At 48.3% G+C, this 14935-nt stretch overlaps 1 protein-coding gene across 1 annotated transcript in view; it reads left to right on the top strand.

Annotated features, from left to right (window-relative positions):
- Positions 1-566: 566 nt before the first annotated feature.
- LOC144490060 (diacylglycerol kinase beta-like) overlaps positions 567-14935 on the top strand; it is a gene marked incomplete at both ends in the record, with an annotated part of 41052 nt that continues 26683 nt past the window's right edge. The window contains 5 exons of the mRNA XM_078207871.1: positions 567-684; positions 2628-2716; positions 6626-6742; positions 7386-7484; positions 11602-11694. Coding sequence (XP_078063997.1) covers positions 567-684; positions 2628-2716; positions 6626-6742; positions 7386-7484; positions 11602-11694 — 516 coding nt within the window. The remainder of the gene's footprint in view (positions 685-2627; positions 2717-6625; positions 6743-7385; positions 7485-11601; positions 11695-14935) is intronic.

Genomic DNA, 14935 nt, shown 5'->3' on the forward strand with positions numbered 1-14935 from the left:
ACACAACATATAAAAATCTTCACACACAATGTATAACAATCTTCACACACACAATGTATAACAATCTTCACACACACAATATACAACAATCTTCACACACACAATCTATAACAATCTTCATAGACAATATACAACAATCTTCAAACACACAATGTATAACAATCTTCACACACTCTCTCTCACACACTCTCTCTCACACACACTCTCTGACACGCACTCTCTCTCTCACGCGCACTCTCTCTCCCACGCCCCCTCTCCCCCGCGCCCCCTCTCCCCCGTGCCCCCTCTCCCCCCGCCCCCGCGCCCCCTCTCCCCCGCGCCCCCTCTCCCCCGCGCCCCCTCTCCCCCGCGCCCCCTCTCCCCCTCTCCCCCGCGCCCCCTCTCCCCCGCGCCCACTCTCCCCCGCGCCCCCTCTCTCTCTTAAACACACACATGCATATACATTCTCTCTCTCCCTCAACACCCACGTGCAGCGCTGTGCAGCAGAATCTATCGCTTTCGCTGTGAGTGACTTTTCAGATTCAGTCACATGGTGCAGTATCTTAGTTTTTCTCTTTTCTCTGCAGAGTTTGAAGGATGATGGGCAACACATCTGGCGACTGAAGCACTTTAATCGACCGGTGTATTGTAACATGTGTCAGAACATGTTGCTGGGAATCAGGAAGCAAGGACTATGTTGTACTTGTAAGTGCTTTGCTCTGGATTATCTCTGCAGCCCTTTGAATCCTTCCCTTCCAGCGAGACACTTGGTTGCAATCTCTCTCTATTTGTCAGCCCGTTCTCTGCTCACCCTCCCGGCACATGTTGTTCCGCTGCAGAAGGTTCAGAGACTCTGTTCCTCAGCCCAGATCATGAGTCCGGTTGGAACAGAATCCACCACTCTGAGCGAGACTTCAAACTGGAATCAAGATGCTCTGGAACCATCAGAATCCCAACAGTGCAGAAGGAGGCCATTCGGCCCATCAGGTCTGCATCAACTCTCCCAGAGAGCATCTTGACCAAGCCCTCCCCTCCAGCCAATCCCCATAATGCCGTGCATTTAGCATTGCCAATCCACCTGACCTACACATCTTTGGACACTGGGGACAATTTAGCATGGCCAATCCACCTCACCTACACATCTTTGGACACTAAGGGACAATTTAGCATGGCCAATCCACCTGACCTACACATCTTTGGACACTGGGGACAATTTAGCATGGCCAATCCACCTAACCTGCACATCTTTGGACACTAAGGGGCAATTTAGCATGGCCAATCCACCTAACCTGCACATCTTTGGACACTAAGGGTCAATTTAGCATGGCCAATCCACCTAACCTACACATCTTTGGACACTAAGGGGCAATTTAGCATGGCCAATCCACCTAACCTACACATCTTTAGACACTAAGGGGCAATTTAGCATGGCCAATCCACCTAACCTGCACATCTTTGGACACTAAGGGACAATTTAGCATGGCCAATCCACCTAAACTACACATCTTTGGACACTAAGGGAAAATTTAGCATGACCAATCCACCTGACCTACACATCTTTGGACACTAAGGGGCAATTTAGCATGGCCAATCCACCTAAACTACACATCATTGGGCACTAAGGGGCAATCTAGCATGGCCAATCCACCTAAACTACACATCTTTGGACACTAAGGGGCAATTTAGCATGGCCAATCCACCTGACCTACACATCTTTGGACACTAAGGGGCAATTTAGCACGGCCAATCCACCTAACCTACACATCTTTGGACACTAAGGGGCAATTTAGCATGGCCAATCCACCTAACCTGCACATCTTTGGGCACTAAGGGACAATTTAGCATGGCCAATCCACCTAACCTACACATCTTTGGACACTCAGGGGCAATTTAGCATGGCCAATCCACCTAACCTGCACATCTTTGGGCACTAAGGGACAATTTAGCATGGCCAATCCACCTAAACTACACCTCTTTGGACACTAAGGAGCAATTTAGCATGGCCAATCCACCTAAACTACACATCTTTGGACACTAAGGAGCAATTTAGCATGGCCAATCCACCTAAACTACACATCTTTGGACACCAAGGGGCAATTTAGCATGGCCAATCCACCTAACCTACACATCTTTGGACACTAAGGGGCAATTTAGCATGGCCAATCCACCTAACCTGCACATCTTTGGGCACTAAGGGACAATTTAGCATGACCAATCCACCTAACCTACACATCTTTGGACACTAAGGGACAATTTAGCATGGCTAATCCACCTAACCTGTGCAGAGACACACACTGGCGAGGATTCTCCCAGCCCGCCCACCATGCGAATTGCAGCAGACGGTGGATTGACAATGGTAAGGCTAGTTGATCGCAGATGGAATTTTACGATCTCTCATTGAGCGAGGTTGTTAAACCCCACCCACTGTCACACACACACACACACTCACACACACTCTCTCTCTGACACACACTCTCACACACACACTCTCTCTCAGACACACACACTCTCTCACACACACTCTCTCACACACACATACCCGGGCTGTACAGTGTGTTGTGTGTGCTGGGGGTTCAGTCTCTTTCCTCTCTCTCAGTGACTCCGCTCCACACTGACTGCAATAGCTGAATGCTTTGTTCTTTTTGCAGTTTGTAAGTACACTGTCCATGAACGTTGTGCCTCGAAGGCTCCCTCCTCCTGCATCCGGACGTATGCCAAGTCCATCAAGGACACAAATGTAAGTCTTTCTGTGTTTGTGTTGTGATCTTCACTCTTCTCATTGTTTCATTTCATCCTCACCTTGCTTCTGTGGAACTGGCCAGCTGCTCTCTCACTTTACAGCCCAGGCAATCAAACCACACCCTGAGGTAGCAACGTCCCACCATCAGGAATGGGAGCAGGAGTAGGCCATTCAGCCCCTCGAGCCTGCTCCGCCATCCAATAGGATCATGGCTGATCCGGTTGTCACGGTTGTGTCCGTGACTCGACTTTCATCAAATCCCATCATCGAATCCCGACAGTCCAGAAGGAGGCCATTTGGCCCATCGAGTGACCACTGACTCGCTGACAGAGTATCTTCCCAGGACCTCACTGCGCCCTATCCCCGTCACCCCACACAGTTACCATGGCCACGTCTTTGGACACTAAGGGGCAATTTAGCATAGCCAATCCACCTAACCTGCACATCTTTGGACACTAAGGGGCAGTTTAGCATGGCCAATCCACCTAACCTGCACATCTTTGAACACTAAGGGGCAGTTTAGCATGGCCAATCCACCTAACCTGCACATCTTTGGACACTAAGGGGCAATTTAGCACGGCCAATCCACCTAACCTGCACATCTTTGGACACTAAGGGGCAATTTAGCATAGCCAATCCACCTAACCTGCACATCTTTGGACACTAAGGGACAATTTAGCATGGCCAATCCACCTAACCTACACATCTTTGGACACTCGGGCAATTTAGCATGGCCAATCCACCTAACCTACACATCTTTGGACACTAAGGGGCAATTTAGCATGGCCAATCCACCCAACCTACACATCTTTGGACACTAAGGGGCAACTTCGCATGACCAATCCACCTAACCTGCACATCTTTGGAGTGTGGGAGGAAACCGGAGCACCCGGAGGAAACCCACGCAGACACGGGGAGAATGTGCAAACTCCACACAGACAGTGACCCAAGCCGGGAATCAAACCCGGGTCCCTGGTGCTGTGAGGCAGCAGTGCTAACCACTGTGCCACACTGTTTGTCTCCCATAACCCTCGACTCCCTTGTTAGTCAAACATCAGCGTTGAATATATTCAATGATCCGGCCCCTACAGCTCTCTGAGGGAGAGAATTTCAAACTCTAACCTCCCTCAGAGAAGAAATGCCTCCCCATCTCCATTCCAAGTGGGAGACCTCTTATTTTTAAACTGTGCCCCCCCCCCTTTGTTCTAGATTCCCCCGTGAGGGGGGAGCATTCTCTCAATATCCACCTTGTCAAGCCCCCTCAGAATCTGATATGTTTCAAAAAATCACCTCTCATTCTTCTAAACTGCAGTGGCTATCGGCCCAACCTGTTCAACCTTTCCTCACAAGACAATCCTTTCATCCCAGGAATCAGCCTGGTGAATCCTCTCTCAACAGCTCCAGTTTATCCCGACTCAAGTATGGAGACCAAAACTGTGTACAGTACTCCAGGTGCAGTCTCACCTCTGCCCTGTACACTTGTAGCAAGACTTCCCTACATTTATACTCCATTCCCCTTGCAATAAAGGCCCAATACAGGATCCGAAAATTAAAAAGTCGCTGTCATCCCAGGCGCCGACTGGTGGTGATTTAACCCGAAGATCCCTACAGCGTAGGAGGGGACCATTTGGCCCATCGAATCTGCACCTACTCTCTGAAAGAATGTCTTACCCAGGCACTGGGTGAGATCCTAAATGAATATTTCTCATCGGTATTTACTGTTGAGAAAAGCATGGATGTTAGGGAACTTGGGGAAATAAATAGTGATGTCCAGAGGAGTGTACATATTACAGAGAAGGAGGAAGTCTTAAAGCGTATCAAGGTAGATAAATCCCCGGGTCCTCTGCTATTTGTGAGTTTTATAAATGACTTGGAGGAGGGGGCTGAAGGATGGGTCAGTAAATTTGCGGATGACACCAAGATTGGTGGAGTAGTGGATGAGGTGGAGGGCTGTTGTAGGCTGCAAAGAGACATTGATAGGATGCAAAGCTGGGCTGAAAAATGGCAGATGGAGTTTAACTCTGATCAGTGTGAGGTGATTCATTTTGGTAGGACAAATTTAAATATGGATTACAGGATCAAAGGTAGGGTTCTGAGGAATGTGGAGGAACAGAGAGATCTTGGGGTTCATATCCACAGATCTCTAAAGGTTGCCACTCAAGTGGATAGAGCTGTGAAGAAGGTCTATAGTGTGTTAGCTTTTATTAACAGGGGGTTGGAGTTTAAGAGCCGTGGGGTTATGCTGCAACTGTACAGGACCTTGGTGGGACCACATTTGGAATATTGTGTGCAGTTCTGGTCACCTCACTATAAGAAGGATGTGGAAGCGCTGGAAAGAGTGCAGAGGAGATTTACCAGGATGCTGCCTGGTTTGGAGGGTAGGTCTTATGACGAAAGGTTGAGGGAGCTAGGGCTTTTCTCTTCAGAGCAGAGGACGTTGCGAGGCGACTTAATAGAGGTTTATAAGATGATGAGGGGGATAGATAGGGTGGACGTTCAGAGACTATTTCCTCGGGTGGATGTAACTGTTACTAGGGGGCATAACTATAGGGTTCATGGTGAGAGATATAGGAGGGATGTCCGAGGTAGGTTCTTTACTCAGAGAGTGGTTGGGGTGTGGAATGGACTGCCTGCTGTGATAGTGGAGTCGGACACTTTTGGAACTTTCAAGCGGTTATTGGATAGGCACATGGAGCACACTAGAATGATAGGGAGTGGGATAGCTTGATCTTGGATTCGGAAAAGGTTCGGCACAACATCGTGGGCCGAAGGGCCTGTACTGTGCTGTACTGTTCTATGTTCTATGTCTATGTTCTATGACCTGATGAAGTGTATCCCAGGACATTGTGGGAGGCTAGGGAGGAAATTGCAGGTCCCCTGGCAGAGATATTTGAATCATCGATAGTCACGGGTGAGGTGTCTGAAGATTGGAGGGTGGCAAATGTTGTGCCTTTGTTTAAAAAGAGCTGCAGGGAAAAGCCTGGGAACTACAGGCCAGTGAGTCTCATCTGTGGTGGGTAAATTGTTGGAAGGTAGTTTGAGAGACAGGATCTACAGGCATTCAGAGACGCAAGGACTGATTAGGGACAGTCAGCATGGCTTTGTGAGTGGAAAATCATGTCTCACAAATTTGACTGAGTTTTTTGAAGGGGTAACCAAGAAGGTAGATGAGGGCAGTGCGGTTGATGTTGTCTACATGGACTTCAGCAAGGCCTTTGACAAGGTACCGCATGGTAGGTTGTTGCATAAGGTTAAATCTCACGGGATCCAGGGTGAGGTATCTAAATGGATACAAAATTGGCTTCTTGACAAGCCAGAGGGTGGTTGTAGAGAGTTGTTTTTCAAACTGGAGGCCTGTGACCAGCGGTGTGCCTCAGGGATCAGTGCTGGGTCCACTGTTATTTGTCATTTATATTAATGATTTGGATGAGAATATAGGAGGCATGGTTAGTAAGTTTGCAGATGACACCAAGATTGGTGGCATAGTGGACAGTGAAGTAGGTTATCTCGGATTGCAACGGGATCTTGATCAATTGGGCCAGTGGGCTGACGAATGGCAGATGGAGTTTAATTTAGACAAATGCGAGGTGATGCATTTTGGTAGATTGAACCCAGGGCAGGACTTACTCGGTTAATGGTAGGGCGTTGGGGAGAGTTACAGAACAAAGAGATCTAGGGGTACATGTTCATAGCTCCTTGAAAGTGGAGTCACAGGTGGACAGAGTGGTGAAGAAGGCATTCGGCATGCTTGGTTTCATCGGGCAGAACATTGAATACAGGAGTTTGCAAACCAGCCCTCCAGCCAACTGAGCTAATGCGACCCTTGGCTCTCCAGGGTTGGCAAGAGCAAAGTGAGGTATATGTGTACAACAACCACATTCCAACCTCTCCAAATTTTTGCTTCAGATCATGAAACACTTGTGGGTGGAAGGAAACTGCAATATCACCTGTGGCCATTGCCAAAAAACAATCAAGAGCTTTCAACGGCTGACGGGTCTGCACTGTGTCTGGTGTCACAACACTGTAAGTCTCTCCACTTCGCTCAATCAGTCTTAATAGCTCTGTTGCTTCAGTAACACCCTTCTCAATTCAAGCTGTTTTTGTGATAACAGGAATCGTTGGTGCTATCGGGAACTTCTAACTATAATTACTTAAGTCACATAAATTTTAAATTTATTTTATTAGCATCACAAGTAGTCGTTCATTAACACCACAATGAAGTTACTGTGAAAATCCCTGAGTCGCCACGATCCTGTTCGGATACACTGAGGGAGAATTTAGCATGGCCAATCCACCTAACCAGCACATCTTTGGACACTAAGGGGCAATTTAGCATGGCCAATCCACCTAACCTACACATCTTTGGACACTAAGGGACAATTTAGCATGGCCAATCCACCTAACCTACACATCTTTGGAGTGTGGGAGGAAACCGGAGCACCCGGAGGAAACCCACACGGACATGGGGAGAACGTACAAACTCCACACAGACAGTGACCCAAGCCGGGTATTGAACCCGGGTCCCTGGCGCTGTGAGGCAGCAGTGCTAACCACTGTGAGAGGGCAGCGTTATTGATTATCCTCCAACTCATTGAGGAGGTAACTTCAAGGGATGACACTGAATACTCTGGACAGCTCAGTGACAACCTTCCTCTTGTGTTGACAGCTTCACAATGATTGTGTCTCTAAGGACAAGGATGAATGCGATTGTGGACAGTTGAAGGACCACGTGCTACCTCCCTCTGCCATATATCCTGTCGTTCTGGTAAATATTCACCTCCTGTTTGTGACATTTGACTTTATTGTTGACTTTGGGGTCCTGGTTGCTGCAGTCACTGGAGTATTGAGTAGGTGACCCAGGTATAAAGGGTGTCCTGCCTGGTTTGATAATGTCGGGATTCTTCAGCCTTGGGCATGCCCCAAGGCCAGAAATTCCCGCCCGCACTCAATGGACCTTTGAATGCTGTCGAATTTTCTGTGTCACTCTCTGGGGTTCCTGCGGCGGGTCAGAAGGGTGAATTTTCAGCCATAATCTCCACCCCCTTGACAGGTTTCAGAGACATGAATGATGCAAAATAATGAAGCAATACTGGAAGCTCAAATTACGCACATTAAACCTGTCTATATCCCTCTCGAATTCCTCTTGACAACTTACTTTCTGACCTATATAAAGGCAAAATCCTGCAGACGCTGGACTCTGAAACAAAAACAGAAGAATGGTGGAAAATCTCAGCTGGTCTGCCAGCATCTGTGGAGAGAGAATAGAGTCAACGTTTCGAGGCTGGATCGATTCTGATGAAGGGTCATCCTTGATCCCTGTGGCATTCTAGCCAACCATCTCTCCAACCCAAAAATGACCCATTTATTCCTGCTCTCCGTTTCCTGTTAGCTAACCAATCCTTTATCTAATCAGGCTAATATCTTACTCCCTCCACCATGTCCTTGTGTAGTAACCTTTGATGTGGCAACTTAGCAAATGCTTTTTGGAAATCCACCACATCTACAGGTTCCCCTTTGTTATGGTTCAGGTTCGAAACTCCCAAGTGTTTTATGGAGCCTGCCTGGATCATAGGTTTTGCACCTTGGATTTGGCTAGGATAAGCAGGAGATGTTCCACTTCAGGTATGATTCAAGTGACCCACGAGGGTGCTTTTATCAAGCAAAGTTTATTTAAGAATATAGTTAACATGTATAGAAAGAAAATTAGCAAGAACTTTTATCAATTACAAACAAAAAAAAAACAACCACTATAATGGGGAAGGGGGGGATCAGGATATAGAATTTGATGATCAGCCGTGACCAGAATGAATGGTAGAGCAGGCTCAAAGGGCCGAATGGCCTCCTCCTGCTTCTAGTTTCTATGACTCCATAGAATTCTACAGTTGAGATAGAGTCACAGAGGTTTACAGCATGGAAACAGGCCCTTCGGCCCAACTTGTCCATGCCGCCCCTTTTTTTAACCTCGAAGCTAGTCCCAATTGCCTGCATTTGGCCCATATCCCTCTATACCCATCGCACCCATGTAACTGTCTAAACGCTTTTTAAAAGACAAAATTGTACCCGCCTCTACTACTACCTCTGGCAGCTTGGTCCAGACACTCACCACCCTCTGTGTGAAAAAAATGCCCCTCTGGACCCTTTTGTATCTCTCCCCTCTCACCTTAAACCTATGCCTTCTAGTTTTAGATTCCCCTACCTTTGGGAAAAGATATTGACTATCTAGCTGATCTGTGCCCCTCATTATTTTATAGACCTCTATAAGATCACCCCTCAGCCTCCTACGCTCCAGAGAAAAAAGTCCCAGTCTATCCAGCCTCTCCTTATAACTCAATCCATCAAGTCCTGGTAGCATCCTAGTAAATCTTTTCTGCACTCTTTCTAGTTTAATAATATCCTTTCTATAATAGGGTGACCAGGACTGTACACAGTATTCCAAGTGTGGCCTTACCAATGTCTTGTACAACTTCAACAAGACGTCCCAACTCCTGTATTCAATGTTCTGACCGATGAAACCAAGCATGCCCAATGCCTTCTTCACCACTCTGTCCACCTGTGACTCCACTTTGAAGGAGCTATGAACGTGTACCCCTAGATCTCTTTGTTCTGTAACTCTCCCCAACGCCCTACCATTAACTGAGCAAGTCCTGCCCTGGTTCAATCTACCAAAATGCATCACCTCGCATTTGTCTAAATTAAACTCCACCTGCCATTCGTCAGCCCATTGGCCCAATTGATCAAGATCCCGTTGCAATTGGAGATAACTTTCTTCACTGTCCATTATGCCACCAATCTTGGTGTCATCCGCAAAATTACTAACCATGCCTCCTATATTCTCATCCAAATCATTAATATAAATGACAAATAACAGTGGGCCCAGCACTGATCCCTGAGGCACACCGCTGGTCACAGGCCTCCAGTTTGAAAAACAACCCTCTGCAACCACCCTCTGACTTCTGTCAAGAAGCCAATTTTGTATCCATTTAGATACCTCACCCTGGATCCTGTGAGGTTTAACCTTATGCAACAACCTACCATGCGGGTACCTTGTCAAAGGCCTTGCTAAAGTCCATGTAGACAACATCAACTGCACTGCCCTCATCTACCTTCTTGGTTACCCCTTCAAAAAACTCAAATTTATGAGACCTGATTTTCCACTCACAAAGCCATGCTGACTGTCCCTAATCAGTCCTTGCGTCTCTAAATGCCTGTAGATCCTGTCTCTCAAAATACCTTCCAACAGCTTACCCACCACAGATGAGACTCACTGGCCTGTAGTTCCCAGGCTTTTCCCTGCAGCCCTTTTTAAACAAAGGCACAACATTTGCCACTCTCCAATCTTCAGGCACCTCACCCGTGACTATCGATGATTCAAATATCACGGCTCGGGGACTTGCAATTTCCTCCCTGGCCTCCCACAACGTCCTGGGATACACTTCATCAGGTCCCGGGGATTTATCTACCTTGATGGAGGCCATTCAGCCCATCAAATCTACCCAGATGGAGGCCATTCAGCCCATCGAGCCTGCACCGACCACAATCCCACCCAGCCCTGATCCCCTTAGCTCCATGTATTCACCCTGATAATCCCCCTGACACTAAGGGGCAATTTAGCATGGCCAATCAAACTGACCCACACACCTTTGGACTGTGGGAGGAAACCGGAGCACCCGGAGGAAACCCACGCAGACATGGGAGAACGTGCAGACTCCATGCACACAGTGACCCAAGCCAGGAGTTGAACCCGGGTCCCAAGGCGCTGTGAGGCAGCAGAACTAACTGCTATGCCACCATGCCGTTGTGCCATGCGTGTTTCTATATTTCTAACTGTGTTCTTAAATACACTTTGTTTGGTAAAATCCTCCTCGTGGGTCACTTGAATCATACCCGGAGTGAAACACCTTCTGCTCACCCTGATGCCAAAACCAAATATGAAACTTAAGGTCCAGGCTAACGTCAGAAATACCTTGCAGTTTCTGGCCTGGGCTTAACATGGGTCTCTTCAATGACCTTTCCAGTCCTTGTTTCCAGTGCCAAGCTCCAAGATTAATAACCTACACATCTTTGGACACTAAGGGGCAATTTAGCATGGCCAATCCACCCTAACCTGCACATCTTTGGACACTAAGGGACAATTTAGCATGGCCAATCCACCCTAACCTGCACATCTTTGGAGTGTGGGAGGAAACCGGAGCACCCGGAGGAAACCCACGCAGACACGGGGAGAACGTGCAGACGCCACAGAGACAGTGAGCCGAGGCCAGAATGGAACCCAGGTCCCTGGCGCTGTGAGGCATCAATGCCAACCACTGTGCCACCGTGCCGCCCACAATGTTGCTCGCTGCCAGCCACATCTCCAGTTTAGCCCCTAAACTCGACAATTCCCGCTCGAAAACCTCACGGCCTCTCTCTCCTAGAATCATAGAAACCCTACAGTGCAGAAGGAGGCCATTCGGCCCATCGAGTCTGCACTGACCACAATCCCACCCAGGCCCTACCTCCACATATTTACCCGCTAATCCCTCTAACCTACACATTTTAGGATTCTAAGGGGCAATTTTTAACCTGGCCAATCAACCTAACCCACACATCTTTGGACTGCGGAAGGAAACTGGAGCACCCGGAGGAAACCCACGCAGACACGAGGAAAATGTGCAAACTCCACACAGACAGCGACCCGAGCCGGGAATCGAACCCGGGACCCTGGAGCTGTGAAGCAGCAGTGCTAACCACTGTGCTACCGTGCCGCCTTCCTCTGAGACCCTCTGTAAAACGTACCTCTTTGATCGAGATTTCAATCATTTGCCCCTTTTTTGTCTCGGTGTCCATTTTGCCATCAGAATGAAACCTTGCCTCACACGCCAGCCTTTCTCTTACCCTTACAGGACAGACAAAACAGCTTGAAAAAGAAAGAAGACGATGGCTCGTCACTGGATGCAGAGCAGCCAGTCACCACTGTGGATGGCAAGATTCTCCAGGTACGTCCCTCGCTGACACCCTCGCCAGCAGGGAGTTCTCCCGGGTACACCGACTCTTCACACTCACCGGGCCTTTGCTTCCTCACCACAGAATCCATAGAATCCCAACCGTGCAGAAAGAGGCCTTTCGGCCCATTGAACCTGCAAGCACTGTCCGAAAGAGCATCCAACAGAGGCCCTTCCCGTCCCTTTGCCCAAAAACCCACACATTAGCACAGCCAATCCACCTAACCTACACATCTTTAGACACTAAGGGGCAATTTAGCATGGCCAATCCACCTAACCCACACATCTTTGGGCACTAAGGGGCAATTTAGCATGGCCAATCCACCTAAACCACACATCTTTGGACACTAAGGGACAATTTAGCACGGCCAATCCACCTAACCCACACATCTTTGGACACTAAGGGACAATTTAGCACGGCCAATCCACCTAACCTACACATCTTTGGACACTAAGGGACAATTTAGCATGGCCAATCCACCTAACCTACACATCTTTGGACACTAAGGGACAATTTAGCATGGCCAATCCACCTAACCTACACATCTTTGGACACTAAGGGACAATTTAGCATGGCCAATCCACGTAACCCGCACATCTTTGGACACTAAGGGACAATTTAGCATGGCCAATCCACCTAACCCGCACATCTTTGGACACTAAGGGACAATTTAGCATGGCCAATCCACCTAACCTGCACATCTTTGGACACTAAGGGACAATTTAGCATGGCCAATCCACCTAACCCGCACATCTTTGGACACTAAGGGACAATTTAGCATGGCCAATCCACCTAACCCACACATCTTTGGACACTAAGGGACAATTTAGCATGGCCAATCCACCTAAACTACACATCTTTGGACACTAAGGGGCAATTTAGCATGGCCAATCCACCTAACCCACACATCTTTGGACACTAAGGGGCAACTTAGCATGGCCAATCCACCTAACCCACACATCTTTGGACACCAAGGGGCAATTTAGCATGGCCAATCCACCCTAACATACACACCTTTGGACACTAAGGGACAATTTAGCATAGCCAATCCACCTAACCCACACATCTTTGGACACTAAGGGGCAATTTAGCATGGCCAATCCACCTAACCCACACATCTTTGGACACTAAGGGGCAACTTAGCATGGCCAATCCACCTAACCCACACATCTTTGGACACTAAGGGGCAATTTAGCATGGCCAATCCACCCTAACCTACACACCTTTGGACACTAAGGGACAATTTAGCATGGCCAATCCACCTAACCCACACACCTTTGGACACTAAGGGACAATTTAGCATGGCCAATCCACCTAACCCACACATCTTTGGACACTAAGGGACAATTTAGCATGGCCAATCCACCTAACCTACACATCTTTAGACACTAAGGGACAATTTAGCATGGCCAATCCACCTAACCCACATACCTTTGGACACGAAGGGACAATTTAGCATGGCCAATCCACCTAACCTGCACATCTTTGGACACTAAGGGATAATTTAGCATGGCCAATCCACCTAACCCGCACATCTTTGGACAAATAAGGGACAATTTAGCATGGTCAATCCACCTAACCTACACATCGTTGGACACTAAGGGGCAATTTAGCATGGCCAATCCACCTATCCCGCACATCTTTGGACAAATAAGGGACAATTTAGCATGGCCAATCCACCTAACCTACACATCTTTGGACACTAAGGGGCAATTTAGCATGGCCAATCCACCTAACCTGCACATCTTTGGACACTAAGGGACAATTTAGCATGGCACCTCCACACTACACAGGTTGTCAGTAATGGTAGAGGTGCTCCTCTCTCTCTGAATTGATGAGGGAATGGGAGATTGGTGCATTCATACTCCATTGATGTGTTTCTAAGCTGGTGTCATTCATTGCCCATCCTTCTTTGCCATTGAACCGAGTGGTTTGCTCAGAGGGCACTTGAGAGACAACCAGATTGCTGTAGGTCTGGATTCACAGGTAGGCCAGACCGGGTAAGGACAGCAGATTTCCATCCCATACACCGTTCGGGCCGAGAGGTTCGTGCCAAAATGACGATTACAGAGTCGATTTTGGAGTGGAAGTGACTCTCCCTTCCCCCAACGAAAAACAAGTGTAAAGGTCCCATTCATCCGCAGCAGGTGTGGCTGATTTGCCAGAGGCAATCAGTGATATTAAAGAAAATTATCTCATCAAAAATTTCATTTCCTCATTTTTATTTGATTCATTGATGCGAGATGGGTGTCACTGGTTGGCCCCCTCGTCCCTCATTACCCTTGAACCTTCACAGCTCCAGGGTCCCGGGTTCGATTCCCGGCTCGGGTCACTGTCTGTGTGGAGTTTGCACATTCTCCTCGTGTCTGCGTGGGTTTCCTCCGGGTGCTCCGGTTTCCTCCCACAGTCCAAAGATGTGCGGGTTAGGTTGATTGGCCATGCTAAAATTGCCCCTTAGTGTCCTGGGATGCGTAGGTTAGAGGGATTCGTGGGTAAATATGTGGGGGTAGGGCCTGGGTGGGATTGTGGTCAGTACAGACTCGATGGGCCGAATGGCCTCCTTCTGCACTGTAGGGTTTCTATGTTTCTATGTTTCTAACTGAGTGTCTGGTTCGGCCATTTCAGAGGGCAGTTAAGAGTCAACCCCACATTGCTGTGGCTCTGGAGTCACATGTAGGCCAGACCGGGTTAATGTCCCTTTGGGGAAGGAAATCTGCCGTCCTTACCCGGTCTGGCCTACATGTGACTCCAGAGCCCCAGCAATGTGGGGTTGACTCTTAACTGCCCTCTGAAATGGCCCAGCGAGACACTCAGTTCAAGGGCAACTAGGGATGGGCAATAAATACTGGCCCAGCCAGCGATGCCCATGTACCCCAATGAATAAAGAAGAATGGAGAGCAGTTTGGGACGGGAAATAAATGTTGTTGCAGCCAGCGATGCCCGCATCCCATGACTGAATAACAAGAAAACCATTGGCAGCCGTGCCTTCAGCTCCCTCAACCCCTCCGTCCCTCTCCCTCACTTTCCTCATTTTAAACGCTCCTTAGAACTGACCTCGCCTACCCTTTGGTCACCTGACTTGACATCTCCTTGCGTGACTGGATGCCAGGCTTGGCACAGTGATTCGGGAGAGCTTACCAAGTTCTGTTGAAGGGTGTTTGCATGTCGAAACCTTGTGTTCGCTGGGAGCGGATCAGAACGGAGTCGAAGAGTTCCCCTTTTTGATTATCGCCC

Source organism: Mustelus asterias, unplaced genomic scaffold, assembly GCF_964213995.1.
Source record: "Mustelus asterias unplaced genomic scaffold, sMusAst1.hap1.1 HAP1_SCAFFOLD_2828, whole genome shotgun sequence".
Taxonomy (NCBI): domain Eukaryota; kingdom Metazoa; phylum Chordata; class Chondrichthyes; order Carcharhiniformes; family Triakidae; genus Mustelus; species Mustelus asterias.